The following is a 22,565-nucleotide window of genomic DNA, read 5'->3' as shown; positions in this document are numbered from 1 at the left end:
GTAAGGCAGGTCCTCACCAGACACCACCGGGCAACAACATTGCCTATGGGCATAAACCCACCATCGCTGGACCAGACAGGACTGGCAAAAGTGCTCTTCACTGACGAGTCATGGGTGTTGTCTCACCAGGGGTGATGGCCGGATTCACGTTTATCGTCAAAGGAATGAGCGTTACACCGAGGCCTGTACTCTGGAGGAATCGATTTGGAGGTGGGAGGGTCCATCATGGTCTGAGGCATTGTTTCACAGCATCATCGGACTGAGCTTGTTGTCTTTGCAGGCAATCTCATGCTGTGCGTTACGGTGAAGACGCTCCCTCCCCTCCCACATGTGGTACCCTTCCTGCAGGCTCATCCTGACATGACCCTTCAGCATGACAATGCCACCAGTCATACTGCTCTTCCATGCGTGGAATGTCAGTGTTCTGCCATGGCCAGCAAAGAGCCCTGATCTCAACCCATTGAGCACGTCTGGGACCTGTTGGATCGGAGGTTGAGGGCTAGGGCAGTTCCCCCAGAAATGTCCGCCAACTTGGAGGTGTAAGTGTCCGGGATCTTGCAGAGATTGGTGAAAAAAGAGTAGAGTAACTGAAGATCTCATACAACGCTGTGTACTACTCCTTCACAGAACAGCGCAAACGGGCTCTAATGAAACTAGAAATTCCAGACAATTATGTCATGGCTTTCAAGCTTCTGATAGGCATATTGACATCATTTGAGTCAATTGGAGGTGTACCTGTGGATGTATTTCAAGGCATACCTTCAGACTCAGTGCCTATTTGCTTGACATCATGGGAAATTCTAAAGAAATCAGCAGACCTCAGAAAAAATGGAGACCTCCACAAGTCTGGTTCATCCTTGCGTTCATCTGTACAAACAATAGTACGCAAAGTTTAAACACTATGGGGACCACGCAGCCTTCATACCGAACGTACTTTTGTGAAAAGTACAAATCAATCACAGAACAACAGCAAAGGACCTTGTGAAGATGCTGGAGGAAATAGGTACAAAACTGTATCTATATCTACAGTAAAACGAGTCCTATATCGACATAACCTGAAAGGCCGCTCAGCAAGGAAGAAGCTACTGCCCAAAACCGCCTACAAAAAAGCCAGACTGCGGTTTGCAACTGCACATGGGGACAAAGATCGTACTTTTTGGAGAAATGTCCTCTGGTCTGATGAAACAAAAATAGAACTGTTTGGACATAATGACGATCGTTATGTTTGGAGGAAAGGAAGCTTTGCAAGCTGAAGAACACCATCCCAACCGTGAAGCACGGGGTGGCAGCATCATGTTGTGGGTGCTTTGCTGCAGGGGATACTGGTGCACTTCACAAAATATCATGACAAAGGAAAATTATGTGGATATATTGAAGCAACATCTCAAGACATCAGTGAGGAAGTTAACACTTGGTCGAAAATGGGTCTTCCAAATGGACAATGACCCCAAGCATACTTTCAAAGTTGTGGCAAAATGGCTTAAGGACAACAAAGTCAAGGTATTGATTGGCCATCACAAAGCCCTGACCTCAATCCAAAAGAAAATGTGTGGGCAGAACTGCAAAAGCATATGCGAGAAAGGAGGCCTACAAACCTGACTCAGTTACACCAGCTCCACATGAGGAATGGGCAAAAATTCATCCAACTTATTGTGGAAAGCTTGTGGAAGGCTACCTGAAACGCTTGACCCAATTTAAACAATTTAAAGGCAATGCTACCAAATACTCTGGATAAGAGCGCCTGCTAAATGACTTAAATGTAAATGTAAAAATGTACTAATTGATTGTATGTAAACTTCTGACCCACTGAATGTGATGAAAGAAATAAAAGCTGAAAGAAATCATTCTCTCTACTATTATTTTGACATTTCACATTCTTAAAATAAAGTGGTGATCCTAACTGAACTAAGACAGGGAATTTTTACTAGGATTAAATCAGGAATGATGAAAAACTGGGTTTAAATGTATTTGGCTTAAGTAAACCTCCGACTTCAACTGTATATGTGTGTGTGTGTGTGTGTGTGTGTGTGTGTGTGTGTGTGTGTGTGTGTGTGTGTGTGTGTGTGTGTGTGTGTGTGTGTGTGTGTGTGTGAACCAGAACCACCACCCACCTGTCTGAAGTTCTCGTAGACCCCCTGGACCCCCTCACTGGCTCCTCCCCCACTGCTGCTTCCGCTGTCACTGCCAGCGAACAGGCTCCTCGGCTTCGCCGCCGAGCACACGGAGAAGGACATAGACATGGTCTTATAGCCGGGACTGATGCTCCGCCCGGGCGTCAATTCCCCGTCTATGCCACTGTCCTCGTATCACTGCCATCTCCAGCTGTCACATCCTGAAACACACAGGGACAGACGACAGGTGAGACACACAAACACACGTACAGACGCACAGGTGAGACACACACACACACACGTACAGACGTACAGGTGAGACACACACAGGTAGAGGTGGGACGGACAGACACACAGGTGAGACAGACACACACACACAGGTAGAGGTGGGGACGTGACAGACACACATGTACAGACGCACAGGTGAGACACACAGGTAGAGGTGGGACGGACAGACACACACACGTACAGACACACAGGTGAGACACACAGGTAGAGGTGGGACGGACAGACACACACACGTACAGACACACAGGTGAGACACACAGGTAGAGGTGGGACGGACAGACACACAGGTGAGACACACAGGTAGAGGTGGGACGGACAGGCACACACACGTACAGACACACAGGTGAGACACACACACACACAGGTAGAGGTGGGACACAAACACACACACACACAGGGAGAGGTGGGACAGACGGACACACACACAGGTAGAGGTGAGACACACACCGTCTATGGACATTCTACTGGTCTACAGACATGTAATCATCAGACTGACAGTAAAGCGCTCAGGCTCCCGTCCTAGAGACCATACTGTCTCCGCAGATGTAAAGGTTGCAACCCTGCCCTTAAACATGTTGAGGTCATTGATCCTAGCTACATATACTGATCCAGCCTACCTTAGTTTAGCCTACAGATACTGATCCTAGCCTACCTTAGCTTAGCCTACAGATACTTATCCTAGCCTACCTTAGCTTAGCCTACAGATACTGATCCTAGCCTACCTTAGCTTAGCCTACAGATACTGATCCTAGCCTACCTTTAGCTTAGCCTACAGATACTGATCCTAGCCTACAGATACTGATCCTAGCCTACAGATACTGATCCTAGCCTACAGATACTGATCCTAGCCTACAGATACTGATCCTAGCCTACAGATCCTGATCCCAGCCTACAGATACTGATCCTAGCCTACAGATAGATCCCAGTCTACAGATACTGATTCTAGCCTACCTTAGCCAAGAGCGTTACATAATCATCATTACATCAATTATTCACAGCCAATAATTGGCTTGACCTAACCTGACATAGCATGATAGCCTGTCGCCTGAAGTCTCCAGCGGCCTCTCCTCTTTGACAGGCTGGCTGGCTGACAGGCTGGGTGACGGGCTGGATGGGGAATCTAAGGAGGGTTCAACCAAACTGTTCTCACTCTGTCAGGTCACATGACACATCATGCGACATGGCGGCTATGATGAGCACCACCACCACACAACCTCATGATGACAGCACCACCACCACACAGCCTCATGATGACAGCACCACCACACAACCTCATGATGACAGCACCATCACCACCACACAACCTCATGATGACAGCACCACCACCACCCACACAACCTCATGATGACAGCACCACCACCACACAGCCTCATGATGACAGCACCACCACCACACAGCCTCATGATGACAGCACCACCACCACACAACCTCATGATGACAGCACCACCACCACACAGCTTCATGATGACAGCACCAGACAGCCTCATGATGACAGGACCACCACCACACAGCCTCATGATGACAGCACCACCACACAACCTCATGATGACAGCACCACCACCACCACACAACCTCATGATGACAGCACCAGACAGCCTCATGATGACAGGACCACCACCACACAGCCTCATGATGACAGCACCACCACACAACCTCATGATGACAGCACCACCACCACACAGCCTCATGATGACAGCACCACCACCACCACACAACCTCATGATGACAGCACAGCCACACAACCTCATGATGACAGGACCACCACCACACAACCTCATGATGACAGCACCACCACCACCACACAACCTCATGATGACAGCACCACCACCACACAGCCTCATGATGACAGCACCACCACCACACAGCCTCATGATGACAGCACCACCACACACAGCCTCATGATGACAGGACCGCCACCACAACACAACCTCATGATGACAGCACCAGACAGCCTCATGATGACAGCACCACCACCACACAGCCTCATGATGACAGGACCAGACAGCCCATGATGACAGCACCACCACACAGTCTCATGATGACAGCACCACCACACAACCCATGATGACAGCACCACCACCACAGCCTCATGATGACAGCACCACCACACAGTCTCATGATGACAGCACCACCACACAACCTCATGATGACAGCACCACCACCACACAGCCTCATGATGACAGCACCACCACCACACAACCTCATGATGACAGCACCACCACACAACCTCATGATGACAGCACCACCACCCCACAGCCTCATGATGACAGGACCACCACCACACAGCCTCATGATGACAGCACCACCACCACACAACCTCATGATGACAGCACCACCACCACACAACCTCATGATGACAGCACCACCACCACACAGCCTCATGATGACAGCACCACCACTACACAACCTCATGATGACAGCACCACCACACACAACCTCATGATGACAGCACCACCACCATACAGCCTCATGATGACAGCACCACCACACAACCTCATGATGACAGCACCACAACCATACAACCTCATGATGACAGCACCACCACCATACAGCCTCATGATGACAGCACCACCACACAGCCTCATGATGACAGCACCACCACCACACAACCTCATGATGACAGCACCACCACCACACAACCTCATGATGACAGCACCACCACCACAAAACCTCATGGATGACAGCACCACCACCACAACCTCATGATGACAGCACCACCACCACACAACCTCATGATGACAGCACCACCACACAACCTCATGATGACAGCACCACCACCACACAGCCTCATGACAGCACCACCACCACACAACCTCATGATGACAGCACCACCACCACACAGCCTCATGATGACAGCACCACCACCACACAACCTCATGATGACAGCACCACCACCACCACACAGCCTCATGACAGCACCACCACCACACAACCTTATGATGACAGCACCACCACCACACAACCTCATGATGACAGCACCACCACCACACAGCCTCATGATGACAGCACCACCACACAGCCTCATGATGACAGCACCACCACCACACAGCCTCATGATGACAGCACCAGACAGAGTCATGATGACAGCACCACCACCACACAGCCTCATGATGACAGCACCAGACAGCCTCATGATGACAGCACCACACACAACCTCATGATGACACCACCACCACCACACAGCCTCATGATGACAGCACCACCACCACCACACAACCTCATGATGACACCACCACCACCACACAACCTCATGATGACAGCACAATCACCACACAGCCTCATGATGACAGGACCACCACCACCACACAACCTCATGATGACAGCACCACCACCACACAGCCTCATGATGACAGCACCACCACACACAACCTCATGATGACAGCACCATCACCACACAGCCTCATGATGACAGGACCACCACCACCACACAACCTCATGATGACAGCACCACCACCATACAGCCTCATGATGACAGCACCACCACCACACAACCTCATGATGACAGCACCACCACCACAAAACCTCATGATGACAGCACCACCACCACACAACCTCATGATGACAGCACCACCACCACACAACCTCATGATGACAGCACCACCACACAACCTCATGATGACAGCACCACCACCACAGCCTCATGACAGCACCACCACCACACAACCTCATGATGACAGCACCACCACCACAGCCTCATGATGACAGCACCACCACCACACAACCTCATGATGACAGCACCACCACCACCACACAGCCTCATGACAGCACCACCACCACACAACCTTATGATGACAGCACCACCACCACACAACCTCATGATGACAGCACCACCACCACACAGCCTCATGATGACAGCACCACCACACAGCCTCATGATGACAGCACCACCACCACACAGCCCCAGGATGACAGCACCAGACAGAGTCATGATGACAGCACCACCACCACACAGCCTCATGATGACAGCACCAGACAGCCTCATGATGACAGCACCACCACACAACCTCATGATGACACCACCACCACCACACAGCCTCAGGATGACAGCACCACCACCACCACAGCCTCATGATGACAGCACCACCACCATACAGCCTCATGATGACAGCACCACCACCACACAACCTCATGATGACAGCACCATCACCACACAGCCTCATGATGACAGGACCACCACCACCACACAACCTCATGATGACAGCACCACCACCATACAGCCTCATGATGACAGCACCACCACCACACAGCCTCATGATGACAGGACCACCACCACACAGCCTCATGATGACAGCACCACCACCACACAGCCTCATGATGACAGCACCACCACCACCACACAACCTCATGATGACAGCACCAGACAGCCTCATGATGACAGCACCACCACCACACAGCCTCATGATGACAGCACCACCACCACACATCCTCATGATGACAGCACCACCACCACCATACAGCCTCATGATGACAGCACCACCACCACCAGACAGCCTCATGATGACAGCACCACCACCACATAGCCTCATGATGACAGCACCACCACCACACAGCCTCATGATGACAGCACCACCACAACACAACCTCATGATGACAGCACCACCACCACACAGCCTCATGATGACAGCACCACCACCAAACAGCCTCATGATGACAGCACCACCACCACAACACAACCTCATGATGACAGCACCACCACCACAACACAACCTCATGATGACAGCACCACCACCACACAGCCTCATGATGACAGCACCACCACCACACAGCCTCATGATGACAGCACCACCACCGCACAGCCTCATGACGACAGCACCACCACCACCACACAACCTCATGATGACAGCACCACCACACAACCTCATGATGACAGCACCACCACCACACAGCCTCAAGGATGACAGCACCACCACCACCACACAGCCTCATGATGACAGCACCACCACCACCACACAGCCTCATGATGACAGCACCACCACCACACAGCCTCTTGATGACAGCACCACCACCACCACACAACCTCATGATGACAGCACCACCACCACCATACTGCCTCATGATGACAGCACCACCACCACCACACAACCTCATGATGACAGCACCACCACCACACAACCTCATGATGACAGCACCACCACCACACAGCCTCATGATGACAGCACCACCACACAACCTCATGATGACAGCACCACCACCACACAGCCTCATGATGACAGCACCACCACACAACCTCATGATGACAGCACCACCACCACACAGCCTCATGATGACAGCACCACCACCACACAACCTCATGATGACAGCACCACCACCACACAGCCTCATGATGACAGCACCACCACCACACAGCCTCATGATGACAGCACCACCACCACCATACAGCCTCATGATGACAGCACCACCACCACACAGCCTCATGATGACAGCACCACCACCACACAGCCTCATGATGACAGCACCACCACACAACCTCATGATGACAGCACCACCACGACACAGCCTCATGATGACAGCACCACCACCACACAGCCTCATGATGACAGCATCACCACCACACAGCCTCATGATGACAGCACCACCACCACCATACAGCCTCATGATGACAGCACCACCACCACCATACAGCCTCATGATGACAGCACCACCACCACACAGCCTCATGATGACAGCACCACCACCACACAGCCTCATGATGACAGCACCACCACACAACCTCATGATGACAGCACCACCACCACAGCCTCATGATGACAGCACCACCACCACACAGCCTCATGATGACAGCACCACCACCAGACAGCCTCATGATGACAGCACCACCACACAACCTCATGATGACAGCACCACCACCACACAGCCTCATGATGACAGCACCACCACCACACAGCCTCATGATGACAGCACCACACAGCCTCATGATGACAGCACCACCACACAACCTCATGATGACAGCACCACCACCACACAGCCTCATGATGACAGCACCACCACACAACCTCATGATGACAGCACCACCACCACACAGCCTCATGATGACAGCACCACCACCACACAACCTCATGATGACAGCACCACCACCACACAGCCTCATGATGACAGCACCACCACCACACAGCCTCATGATGACAGCACCACCACCACCATACAGCCTCATGATGACAGCACCACCACCACACAGCCTCATGATGACAGCACCACCACCACACAGCCTCATGATGACAGCACCACCACACAACCTCATGATGACAGCACCACCACGACACAGCCTCATGATGACAGCACCACCACCACACAGCCTCATGATGACAGCATCACCACCACACAGCCTCATGATGACAGCACCACCACCACCATACAGCCTCATGATGACAGCACCACCACCACCATACAGCCTCATGATGACAGCACCACCACCACACAGCCTCATGATGACAGCACCACCACCACACAGCCTCATGATGACAGCACCACCACATAACCTCATGATGACAGCACCACCACCACAGCCTCATGATGACAGCACCACCACACACAGCCTCATGATGACAGCACCACCACCAGACAGCCTCATGATGACAGCACCACCACACAACCTCATGATGACAGCACCACCACCACACAGCCTCATGATGACAGCACCACCACCACACAGCCTCATGATGACAGCAACCACCACCACCATACAGCCTCATGATGACAGCACCACCACCACACAGCCTCATGATTACAGCACCACCACCACCATACAGCCTCATGATGACAGCACCACCACACACAGCCTCATGATGACAGCACCACCACACAACCTCATGATGACAGCACCACCACCACCATACAGCCTCATGATGACAGCACCACCACCACCACACAGCCTCATGATGACAGCACCACCACCACCACACAGCCTCATGATGACAGCACCACCACACAACCCATGATGACAGGACCACCACCACACAGCCTCATGATGACAGCACCACCACCACACAACCTCATGATGACAGCACCACCACCACACAGCTTCATGATGACAGCACCACCACCACACAGCCTCATGATGACAGCACCACCACCACCACACAACCTCATGATGACAGCACCACCACCAGCCCATGATGACAGGACCACCACCACACAGCCTCATGATGACAGGACCACCACCACACAACCTCATGATGACAGCACCACCACCACAGCCTCATGATGACAGCACCACCACCACACAGCCTCATGATGACAGCACCAGACAGCCTCATGATGACAGCACCACACAGCCTCATGATGACAGCACCACCACACAACCTCATGATGACAGCACCACCACCACACAGCCTCATGATGACAGCACCACCACACAACCTCATGATGACAGCACCACCACCACACAGCCTCATGATGACAGCACCACCACACACAACCTCATGATGACAGCACCACCACCACACAGCCTCATGATGACAGCACCACCACCACACAGCCTCATGATGACAGCACCACCACCACACAGCCTCATGATGACACCATCACCACCACACAACCTCATGATGACAGCACCACCACACAGCCTCATGATGACAGCACCACCACCACAGCCTCATGATGACAATCACCACCACACAGCCTCATGATGACAGCACCACCACCACCATACACATGATGACAGCACCACCACCACACAGCCTCATGATGACAGCACCACCACCACACAGCCTCATGATGACAGCACCACCACGACACAGCCTCATGATGACAGCACCACCACCACACAGCCTCATGATGACAGCACCACCACCACAGCCTCATGATGACAGCACCACCACCACACAGCCTCATGATGACAGCACCACCACCACCACACAACCTCATGATGACAGCACCACCACGACACAGCCTCATGATGACAGCACCACCACCATACAGCCTCATGATGACAGCACCACCACCACAGCCTCATGATGACAGCACCACCACCACCTACAGCCTCATGATGACAGCACCACCACCACCATACAGCCTCATGATGACAGCACCACCACCACACAGCCTCATGATGACAGCACCACCACCACACAGCCTCATGATGACAGCACCACCACACAACCTCATGATGACAGCACCACCACCACAGCCTCATGATGACAGCACCACCACCACACAGCCTCATGATGACAGCACCACCACCAGACAGCCTCATGATGACAGCACCACCACACAACCTCATGATGACAGCACCACCACCACACAGCCTCATGATGACAGCACCACCACCACACAGCCTCATGATGACAGCACCACCACCACACAGCCTCATGATGACAGCACCACCACGACACAGCCTCATGATGACAGCACCACCACCATACAGCCTCATGATGACAGCACCACCACCACACAGCCTCATGATGACAGCACCACCACCACCACAGCCTCATGATGACAGCACCACCACCACCATACAGCCTCATGATGACAGCACCACCACCACAGCCTCATGATGACAGCACATCACCACCACACAGCCTCATGATGACAGCACCACCACCACACAGCCTCATGATGACAGCACCACCACACAACCTCATGATGACAGCACCACCACCACCATACAGCCTCATGATGACAGCACCACCACCACCACACAGCCTCATGATGACAGCACCACCACCACCACACAGCCTCATGATGACAGCACCACCACCACACAGCCTCATGATGACAGCAAGGATGACAGCACCACCACCACACAGCCTCATGATGACAGCACCACCACCACACAGCCTCATGATGACAGCATCACCACCACACAGCCTCATGATGACAGCACCACCACCACCATACAGCCTCATGATGACAGCACCACCACCACCACAGCCTCATGATGACAGCACCACCACCACCATACAGCCTCATGATGACAGCACCACCACCACCATACAGCCTCATGATGACAGCACCACCACCACACAGCCTCATGATGACAGCACCACCACCACCACATGATGACAGCCTCATGATGACAGCACCACCACCACAGCCTCATGATGACAGCACCACCACCACACAGCCTCATGATGACAGCACCACAGACAGCCCATGATGACAGCACCACCACACAACCTCATGATGACAGCACCACCACCACACAGCCTCATGATGACAGCACCACCACCACACAGCCTCATGATGACAGCACCACCACCACACAGCCTCATGATGACAGCACCACCACCACCATACAGCCTCATGATGACAGCACCACCACACAGCCTCATGATGACAGCACCACCACCACCATACAGCCTCATGATGACAGCACCACCACCACACAGCCTCATGATGACAGCACCACCACCACCATACAGCCTCATGATGACAGCACCACCACCACACAGCCTCATGATGACAGCACCACCACCACCATACAGCCTCATGATGACAGCACCACCACCACACAGCCTCATGATGACAGCACCACCACCACCATACAGCCTCATGATGACAGCACCACCACACAGCCTCATGATGACAGCACCACCACCACACAGCCTCATGATGACAGCACCACCACCATACAGCCTCATGATGACAGCACCACCACCACACAGCCTCATGATGACAGCACCACCACCACCATACAGCCTCATGATGACAGCACCACCACCACACAGCCTCATGATGACAGCACCACCACCACCACACAGCCTCATGATGACAGCACCACCACCACACAGCCTCATGATGACAGCACCACCACCACACAGCCTCATGATGACAGCACCACCACCACCACAGCCTCATGATGACAGCACCACCACCACACAGCCTCATGATGACAGCACCACCACCACCACACAGCCTCATGATGACAGCACCACCACCATACAGCCTCATGATGACAGCACCACCACCCACACAACCTCATGATGACAGCACCACCACCACACAGCCTCATGATGACAGCACCACCACCACCATACAGCCTCATGATGACAGCACCACCACACAGCCTCATGATGACAGCACCACCACCACCACACAGCCTCATGATGACAGCACCACCACCACACAGCCTCATGATGACAGCACCACCACCATACAGCCTCATGATGACAGCACCACCACCACACAGCCTCATGATGACAGCACCACCACCACCACAGCCTCATGATGACAGCACCACCACCACACAGCCTCATGATGACAGCACCACCACCACCACACAGCCTCATGATGACAGCACCACCACCACACAGCCTCATGATGACAGCACCACCACCACACAGCCTCATGATGACAGCACCACCACCACCATACAGCCTCATGATGACAGCACCACCACCACACAGCCTCATGATGACAGCACCACCACCACCACACAGCCTCATGATGACAGCACCACCACCATACAGCCTCATGATGACAGCACCACCACCACACAACCTCATGATGACAGCACCACCACCACACAACCTCATGATGACAGCACCACCACCACACAGCCTCATGATGACAGCACCACCACCACACAACCTCATGACAGCACAACAGGGGTGACTTTAAACACATACACACCCTCACAAGCTAGACAATTTCCTGGGTAAAACGTTCCACTGTAATAGTGAAGGTGTAAACTTGGGCAGTAGAAATTCTTAACAGTATATTTGACCTCTCAGCTTCCCTATCAAATCTAAACAGTATATTTGACCTCTCAGCTTCCCTATCAAATCTAAACAGTATATTTGACCTCTCAGCTTCCCTATCAACTTTAAACAGTATATTTGACCTCTCAGCTTCCCTATCAAATCTAAACAGTATATTTGACCTCTCAGCTTCCCTATCAAATCTAAACAGTATATTTGACCTCTCAGCTTTCTATCAAATCTAAAAAAAAAAATTAAACAGAAGAAGAAAGAAAATGAACAACAATAACAAATGGTTTGATGAAGAATGAAAAAATCTAAGAAAGAAATTGAGAAACCTGTCCAAAAACATAGAGAACTGGAAAATCTGAGTTTATGCCTTCACTATGGTGAATCACTAAAACAATACAGAAATACACTACGGAAAAGAAGGAACAGCACGTCAGAAATCAGCTCAATGTAATTGAAGAATCCATAGACTCTAAACACTTCTGGGAAAATTGGAAAACACTAACCAAACAACAACACAAAGAATTATCTATCCAAAATGGAGATGTACGGGTAAAAACCACTTCTCCAATGTTTTTGGCTCTATTACAAAGAACAAAGAGCAAAAACATATACATGATCAAATAAAAATCTTAGAATCAACTATTAAAGACTACCAGAACCCACTGAATTCTCCAATTACCTTGAACGAGTTACAGGACAAAATAAAAACCCTCCAACCCAAAAAGGCCTGTGGTGTTGATGGTATCCTCAATGAAATGATCAAATATACAGACAACAAATTCCAATTGGCAATACTAAAACTCTTTAACATCATCCTTAGCTCTGGCATCTTCCCCAATATTTGGAACCAAGGACTGATCACCCCAATCCATAAACGTGGAGACAAATTTGACCCCAATAACTACCGTGGAATATGCGTCAACAGCAACCTTGGAAAATCCTCTGCATTATCATTAACAGCAGACTCGTACATTTCCTCAATGAAAACAATGTACTGAGCTTTTTACCAAATTACCATACAACAGATCATGTATTCACACTGCACACCCTAATTGACAACCAAACAAACCAAAACAAAGGCAAAGTCTTCTCATGCTTTGTTGATTTAAAAAAGCCTTTGACTCAATTTGGCATGAGGCTCTGCTATACAAATTGATGGAAAGTGGTGTTGGGGGTAAACATACAACATTATAAAATCCATGTACACAAACAACAAGTGTACGGTTAAAATTGTCAAAAAACACACATTTCTTCAGACAGGGCCACGGGGTGAGACAGGGATGCAGCTTAAGCCCCACCCTCTTCAACATATATATCAACGAATTAAGGGCCCTAGAAAAGTCTGCAGCATCCGCCCCACCCTACTAGAATCTGAAGTCAAATGTCTACTGTTTGCTGATGATCTGGTGCTTCTGTCACCAACCAAGGAGGGCCAACAGCAGCACCTAGATCTTCTGCACAGATTCTGCCAGACCTGGGCCCTGACAGTAAACATCAGCGCCACAGGTAACTTCCACAAAGCTGTGAACGATCTGAGAGACAAGGCAAGAAGGGCATTCTATGCCATCAAAAGGAACATAAAATTCAACATACCAAATAGGATCTGGCTAAAAATACTTGAATCAGTCATAGAGCACATTGCCCTTTATGGTTGTGAGGTCTGGGGTCCGTCACCAACCAAGACTTCACAAAATGGGACAAACACCAAATTGAGAGACTGCACGCAGGATTCCGCAAAAATATCCTCCGTGTACAACGTAGAACACCAAATAATGCACGCAGAGCAGAATTAGGCCGATACCCACTAATTATCAAAATCCAGAAAAGAGACGTTAAATTCTACAACCACCTAAAAGGGAAGTTATTCCCAAACCTTCCATAACAAAGTCATCACCTACTGAGAGATGAACCTGGAGAAGTGTCCCCTAAGCAAGTTGGTCCTGGGACTCTTCACAAACACAAACACACCCTACAGAGCCCCAGTACAGCAGCACAATTAGGCCCAACCAAATCATGAGAAAACAAAGATAATTACTTGACACATTGGAAGGAATTAACAAAAAACAGCAATCTAGAATGCTAGTTGGCCCTAAAGAGAGAGTACACAGTGGCAGAATACCTGACCACTGTGACTGACCCAAAATTAAGGAAAGCTTTGACTACGTACAGACTCAGTGAGCATAGCCTTGCTATTGAGAAAGGCCGCTGTAGGCAGACATGGCTCTCAAGAGAAGACAGGCTATGTGCTCACTGCCCACATAATGAGGTGGAAACTGAGCTGCACTTCCTAACATCCTCCCAAATGTATGACCATATTAGAGACACATGTTTCCTCAGATTACACAGATCCACAAAGAATTCGAAAACAAATCCAATTTTGAAAACTCCCATATCTACTGGGTGAAATTCCAGTGTGCCATCACAGCAGCAAGATTTGTGACCTGTTGCCACGAGAAAAGGGCAACCAGTGAAGAACAAACACCATTGTAAATACAACCCATATTTATGCTTATTTAATTTCCCTTGTGTACCCTTAACCATTTGTACATCGTTGCAACACTGTGTATACATATATATATATATATATATATATATATATATATATATATATACATACATACATACATATACATATATATATATATATAATATGACATTTGTAATGTCTTTATTGTTTTGAAACTTCTGTATGTGGAATGTTTACTGTTAATTTTACTTTTGTATATTATCTACCTCACTTGCTTTGGCAATGTTAAATGTTTCCCATGCCAATAAGGCGAGAGCGCGAGGAGAGAGAGAGCGAGAGCGCGAGAGAGCGCGAGAGAGCGAGAGAGAGCGAGAGAGCGAGAGAGAGCGAGAGAGAGCGAGAGAGAGCGAGAGAGAGCGAGAGAGAGAGCGAGAGAGAGAGCGAGTGAGAGAGCGAGAGCGAGAGAGAGCGATGAGAGAGAGAGAGAGAGAGAGCGAGAGAGCGAGAGAGAGAGAGAGAGACCTGACCTGGGAGGGAGCGACCTCTGAGTTGCTGACCTCTGCTAGTGCTGCTAGTGCTGCTAGTGCTGCTAGTGCTGCTAGTGCTGCTAGTGCTGCTAGTGCTGCTAGTGCTGCTAGTGCTAACACTGTCTGTCAGACAAACACACAGATACACACACAGACACGCTGACTCTCTCAGAAACACACACGTATAAAGACACGCACATGCATCGATTCACTCACAAACACAGTGCTTACAAACAAAACATTCTCAAACACAAACACACAGATACATATGAGACACAGAACAACAGATGCAAGTAAACCAAATTGTCTATTTAAAAATATATATATATTCCATAGATCCCATATCTGTCAGGGCTCGGGGGTCGATTCCATTCCAATCCAGGAAGCCAGAAATTCAAACTCCAAATGTTTTTCCAATTAGGAAAATTTAAAACTGAGTTGGAATTTGGTTTATGGTTTGAATCGACGGAACCCCAACCCTGACAGTGTACAATCCTACCTGTACGCTCTGTGTAATAGGATCATAATATTAACAATGATACTGATATGTGGTCCCGTGTGTATTATAGTATTATTATATTATATATATTATTATTATAGACAGTATATAGAGTGACTAGTGAAAGTCCACAAAAACATTGCACAGTCTTCACATTTCGCAGCCTTAAAAATGAAATATATTTTATTATTTAGAATTATAATATATAATTATATTTTCTTTACAGATCTACAAAGTAAAAGAAAGTTAGAACTTGAAATGAATTCAAAAATGAAATTGCCAGGCCTTTCACCCCCAGAGATCATACTCGGAGGAAGCACCTCTGGCAGACATTATAGCTGTGAATCAATTTGAAGATTCTACCAACTCTTACACAACTCTTAGAGTAACATATATCCTTTGTCTCCAAGCAGAATTTCTGAGCTTGAGCAATTTTGACAAAAACAATGGATATATGTTACTCTAAGAGTTACTCTTCAAAATGATTTACAGCTTTAATGTCTGCCAAATGTGCTTCCTCCCAGTATGCACTGGGGTGAAGACAAGCAATCAATGGATCCTTATTCTGTATTTCTTAGTAATTTAGAAAATGTTCTTTAACTTTGAAAATATGGAACAGGTTGTGTAGATCATTCGGGAATAATTTTCTGCGATCGCTTTTTTCAGATGACATTTTAAGGCAGCAAAACTGTGAAGACTGGGGGTGTCGTCTTTCACTGTGATCCTACCTGTATGGTCTGTGCTCTGCGGCCCTGCATGGTGTTACAGGAGGCAGCCTGGTGATTGGTCAGGCCCTCAGACAGGCAGTGTGAGCGTCGATTAGGGCAGAGTGTACGCTCCGTACGCAGTTCCCATCCTCCTCCGACGGAGACAGCATCTTGTCGTCCTCCCCTTCCCGGGCTTCGCGGTTAGCGTCATGGTGCCACTTGGCATAGCGTGCCACGGGCCGGCGACTCTGGGGTCTTCTGACCGCCATACAGCTGATCCAGGGAGTTGGCCCTGCCAGCAGCGTCCACACCCTCCAGACCCTCTGGGACACGAGCCCCAGCAGGCCTTCACAATCAGGGAAGTCCCTGTCGTCTGCCTCCTCTGTGTCGATGATCTCCTCTGTGCTGAAAAGGAGAGAGAATACTTGATTAATCCACACAGATGGAAAAATTTGATTTGAACTGACAACCCTTCAGTTGCCTGTTTGTTTACATTTACATGTTAGTCATTTAGCACATCCAGAGAGACTTGCAGTTAGTACATTCATCTTAAGGTAGCTGGGTGAGACAACCACATATCACAGTCTAACCTGGTGAGGTGTTCCTGGCTGAGGCCTGACTTCTCTAACCTGGTGAGGTGTTCTGAGGTCTGACTTCTCTAACCTGGTGAGGTGTTCCTGGCTGAGGTCTGACTTCTCTAACCTGGTGAGGTGTTCCTGGCTGAGGCCTGACTTCTCTAACCTGGTGAGGTGTTCCTGGCTGAGGCCTGACTTCTCTAACCTGGTGAGGTGTTCTGAGGTCTGACTTCTCTAACCTGGTGAGGTGTTCCTGGCTGAGGCCTGACTTCTCTAACCTGGTGAGGTAACCTGGTGAGGTGTTCTGAGGTCTGACTTCTCTAACCTGGTGAGGTGTTCCTGCCTGGTGAGGTCTGACTTCTCTAACCTGGTGAGGTGTTCCTGGCTGAGGCCTGACTTCTCTAACCTGGTGAGGTGTTCTGAGGCCTGACTTCTCTAACCTGGTGAGGTGTTCTGAGGTCTGACTTCCTCTAACCTGGTGAGGTGTTCCTGGCTGAGGTCTGACTTCTCTAACCTGGTGAGGTGTTCTGAGGTCTGACTTCTCTAACCTGGTGAGGTGTTCCTGGCTGAGGCCTGACTTCTCTAACCTGGTGAGGTGTCCTGGCTGAGGTCTGACTTCTCTAACCTGGTGAGGTGTTCCTGGCTGAGGTCTGACTTCTCTAACCTGGTGAGGTGTTCCTGGCTGAGGCCTGACTTCTCTAACCTGGTGAGGTGTTCTGAGGTCTGACTTCTAACCTGGTGAGGTGTTCCTGCCTGAGGTCTGACTTCTAACCTGGTGAGGTGTTCCTGGCTGAGGCCTGACTTCTCTAACCTGGTGAGGTGTTCTGAGGTCTGACTTTCTAACCTGGTGAGGTGTTCTGAGGCCTGACTTCTCTAACCTGGTGAGGTGTTCTGAGGTCTGACTTCTCTAACCTGGTGAGGTGTTCCTGGTGGCTGAGGTCTGACTTCTCTAACCTGGTGAGGTGTTCTTAGGTCTGACTTCTCTAACCTGGTGAGGTGATCCTGGCTGAGGTCTGACTTCTCTAACCTGGTGAGGTGTTCCTGGCTGAGGTCTGACTTCTCTAACCTGGTGAGGTGTTCTGAGGTCTGACTTCTAACCTGGTGAGGTGTTCCTGGCTGAGGTCTGATTTTCTCTAACCTGGTGAGGTGTTCTGAGGTCTGACTTCTCTAACCTGGTGAGGTGTTCCTGGCTGAGGCCTGACTTCTCTAACCTGGTGAGGTGTTCTGAGGTCTGACTTCTCTAACCTGGTGAGGTGTTCCTGGCTGAGGCCTGACTTCTCTAACCTGGTGAGGTGTTCCTGGCTGAGGTCTGACTTCTCTAACCTGGTGAGGTGTTCCTGGCTGAGGTCTGACTCCTGGCTGAGGTCTAACCTGGTGAGGTGTTCCTGGCTGAGGCCTGACTTCTCTAACCTGGTGAGGTGTTCTGAGGCCTGACTTCTCTAACCTGGTGAGGTGTTCCTGGCTGAGGCCTGACTTCTCTAACCTGGTGAGGTGTTCCTGGCTGAGGCCTGACTTCTCTAACCTGGTGAGGTGTTCCTGGCTGAGGTCTGACTTCTAACCTAACCTGAGGTCTGACTTCTAACCTGGTGAGGTGTTCTGAGGTCTGACGTCTCTAACCTGGTGAGGTGTTCCTGGCTGAGGTCTGACTTCTCTAACCTGGTGAAGTGTTCCTGGCTGAGGCCTGACTTCTCTAACCTGGTGAGGTGTTCTGAGGTCTGACTTCTCTTACCTGGTGAGGTGTTCCTGGCTGAGGACTGACTTCTCTTACCTGGTGAGGTGTTCCTGGCTGAGGTCTGACTTCTCTAACCTGGTGAGGTGTTCTGAGGCCTGACTTCTCTAACCTGGTGAGGTGTTCTGAGGCCTGACTTCTCTAACCTGGTGAGGTGTTCCCGGCTGAGGTCTGACTTCTCTAACCTGGTGAGGTGTTCCCGGCCGAGGTCTGACTTCTCTAACCTGGTGAGGTGTTCTGAGGTCTGACTTCTAACCTGGTGAGGTGTTCTGAGGTCTGACTTCTCTAACCTGGTGAGGTGTTCCTGGCTGAGGGCCGAGGTCTGACTTCTAACCTGGTGAGGTGTTCTGAGGCCTGACTTCTCTAACCTGGTGAGGTGTTCTGAGGTCTGACTTCTCTAACCTGGTGAGGTGTCTGAGGCCTGACTTCTCTAACCTGGTGAGGTGTTCTGAGGCCTGACTTCTCTAACCTGGTGAGGTGTTCCTTCTGAGGTCTGACTTCTCTAACCTGGTGAGGTGTTCCCGGCTGAGGTCTGACTTCTCTAACCTGGTGAGGTGTTCCTGCCGAGGTCTGACTTCTCTAACCTGGTGAGGTGTTCTGAGGTCTGACTTCTCTAACCTGGTGAGGTGTTCTGAGGTCTGACTTCTCTAACCTGGTGAGGTGTTCCTGGCTGAGGTCTGACTTTCTAACCTGGTGAGGTGTTCTGAGGTCTGACTTCTCTAACCTGGTGAGGTGTTCTGAGGTCTGACTTCTCTAACCTGAGGGTGAGGTGTTCCTGGCTGAGGTCTGACTTCTCTAACCTGGTGAGGTGTTCCTGTCTGAGGTCTGACTTCTCTAACCTGGTGAGGTGTTCCTGGCTGAGGCCTGACTTCTAACCTGGTGAGGTGTTCTGAGGTCTGTTTCTCTAACCCTGAGGTGTTCTGAGGTCTGACTTCTCTAACCTGGTGAGGGTTCTGAGGTCTGACTTCTCTAACCTGGTGAGGTGTTCTGAGGTCTGACTTCTCTAACCTGGTGAGGTGTTCTGAGGTCTGACCTTAACCTGGTGAGGTGTTCTGAGGTCTGACTTCTCTAACCTGGTGAGGTGTTCCGGCTGAGGTCTGACTTCTCTAACCTGGTGAGGTGTTCCTGGCTGAGGTCTGACTTCTCTAACCTGGTGAGGTGTTCCTGGCTGGTGAGGCTGAGGTCTGCGTCTCTAACCTGGTGAGGTGTTCCTGGCTGAGGTCTGACTTCTCTAACCTGGTGAAGTGTTCCTGGCTGAGGCCTGACTTCTCTAACCTGGTGAGGTGTTCTGAGGTCTGACTTCTCTAACCTGGTGAGGTGTTCCTGGCTGAGGTCTGACTTCTCTAACCTGGTGAGGTGTTCCTGGCTGAGGTCTGACTTCTCTAACCTGGTGAGGTGTTCTGAGGCCTGACTTCTCTAACCTGGTGAGGTGTTCTGAGGCCTGACTTCTCTAACCTGGTGAGGTGTTCCTTAACTGGCTGAGGTCTGACTTCTCTAACCTGGTGAGGTGTTCTGAGGTCTGACTTCTCTAACCTGGTGAGGTGTTCTGAGGTCTGACTTCTCTAACCTGGTGAGGTGTTCCTGGCTGAGGTCTGACTTCTCTAACCTGGTGAGGTGTTCCTGGCTGAGGTCTGACTTCTCTAACCTGGTGAGGTGTTCCTGGCTGAGGTCTGACTTCTCTAACCTGGTGAGGTGTTCCTGGCTGAGGTCTGCCTTCTCTAACCTGGTGAGGTGTTCTGAGGTCTGACTTCTAACCTGGTGAGGTGTTCTGAGGTCTGACTTCTCTAACCTGGTGAGGTGTTCTGAGGTCTGACTTCTCTAACCTGGTGAGGTGTTCTGAGGTCTGACTTCTCTAACCTGGTGAGGTGTTCCTGGCTGAGGTCTGACTTCTCTAACCTGGTGAGGTGTTCCTGGCTGAGGTCTGACTTCTCTAACCTGGTGAGGTGTTCCTGGCTGAGGTCTGACTTCTCTAACCTGGTGAGGTGTTCTGAGGTCTGACTTCTCTAACCTGGTGAGGTGTTCCTGGCTGAGGGACTCTAACCTGAGGTGTTCTGAGGTCTGACTTTCTAACCTGGTGAGGTGTTCCTGGCTGAGGTCTGACTTCTCTAACCTGGTGAGGTGTTCCCTGGTGAGGTGTTCCTGGCTGAGGTCTGACTTCTCTAACCTGGTGAGGTGTTCTGAGGTCTGACTTCTCTAACCTGGTGAGGTGTTCTGAGGTCTGACTTCTCTAACCTGGTGAGGTGTTCTGAGGTCTGACTTCTCTAACCTGGTGAGGTGTTCCTGCCTGAGGTCTGACTTCTCTAACCTGGTGAGGTGTTCCTGGCTGAGGCCTGACTTCTCTAACCTGGTGAGGTGTTCTGAGGTCTGACTTTCTCTAACCTGGTGAGGTGTTCTGAGGCCTGACTTCTCTAACCTGGTGAGGTGTTCCTGGCTGACTTCTAACCTGGTGAGGTGTTCTGAGGTCTGACTTCTAACCTGGTGAGGTGTTCCTGGCTGAGGCCTGACTTCTCTAACCTGGTGAGGTGTTCTGAGGTCTGACTTCTCTAACCTGGTGAGGTGTTCCTGGCTGAGGTCTGACTTCTCTAACCTGGTGAGGTGTTCCTGGCTGAGGCCTGACTTCTAACCTGGTGAGGTGTTCTGAGGCCTGACTTCTCTAACCTGGTGAGGTGTTCCCAGCTGAGGTCTGACTTCTCTAACCTGGTGAGGTGTTCCTGGCTGAGGCCTGACTTCTCTAACCTGGTGAGGTGTTCTGAGGTCTGACTTCTCTAACCTGGTGAGGTTCTGAGGCCTGACTTCTCTAACCTGGTGAGGTGTTCTGAGGTCTGACTTCTCTAACCTGGTGAGGTGTTCCTGGCTGAGGTCTGACTTCTAACCTGGTGAGGTGTTCTGAGGTCTGACTTCTCTAACCTGGTGAGGTGTTCCTGGCTGAGGTCTGACTTCTAACCTGGTGAGGTGTTCCTGGCTGAGGTCTGCCTTCTCTAACCTGGTGAGGTGTTCTGAGGTCTGACTTCTC

The 22,565-nt window shown here is 50.4% G+C and overlaps 1 protein-coding gene across 1 annotated transcript in view; it reads right to left on the bottom strand.

Moving 5' to 3' along the window:
* Positions 1-393, bottom strand: part of LOC135534248 (rho guanine nucleotide exchange factor TIAM1-like) — a 12,473-nt gene extending 12,080 nt beyond the window's left edge. Inside the window, exon 1 of the mRNA XM_064961331.1 lies at positions 261-393. Within this exon, the coding sequence (XP_064817403.1) occupies positions 261-393 (133 nt within the window). The remainder of the gene's footprint in view (positions 1-260) is intronic.
* Between the last annotated feature and the right edge of the window lie 22,172 nt (positions 394-22,565).

Source organism: Oncorhynchus masou, unplaced genomic scaffold, assembly GCF_036934945.1.
Source record: "Oncorhynchus masou masou isolate Uvic2021 unplaced genomic scaffold, UVic_Omas_1.1 unplaced_scaffold_3203, whole genome shotgun sequence".
NCBI lineage: Eukaryota > Metazoa > Chordata > Actinopteri > Salmoniformes > Salmonidae > Oncorhynchus > Oncorhynchus masou.
This window is presented reverse-complemented; position numbering and strand designations above follow the sequence as displayed.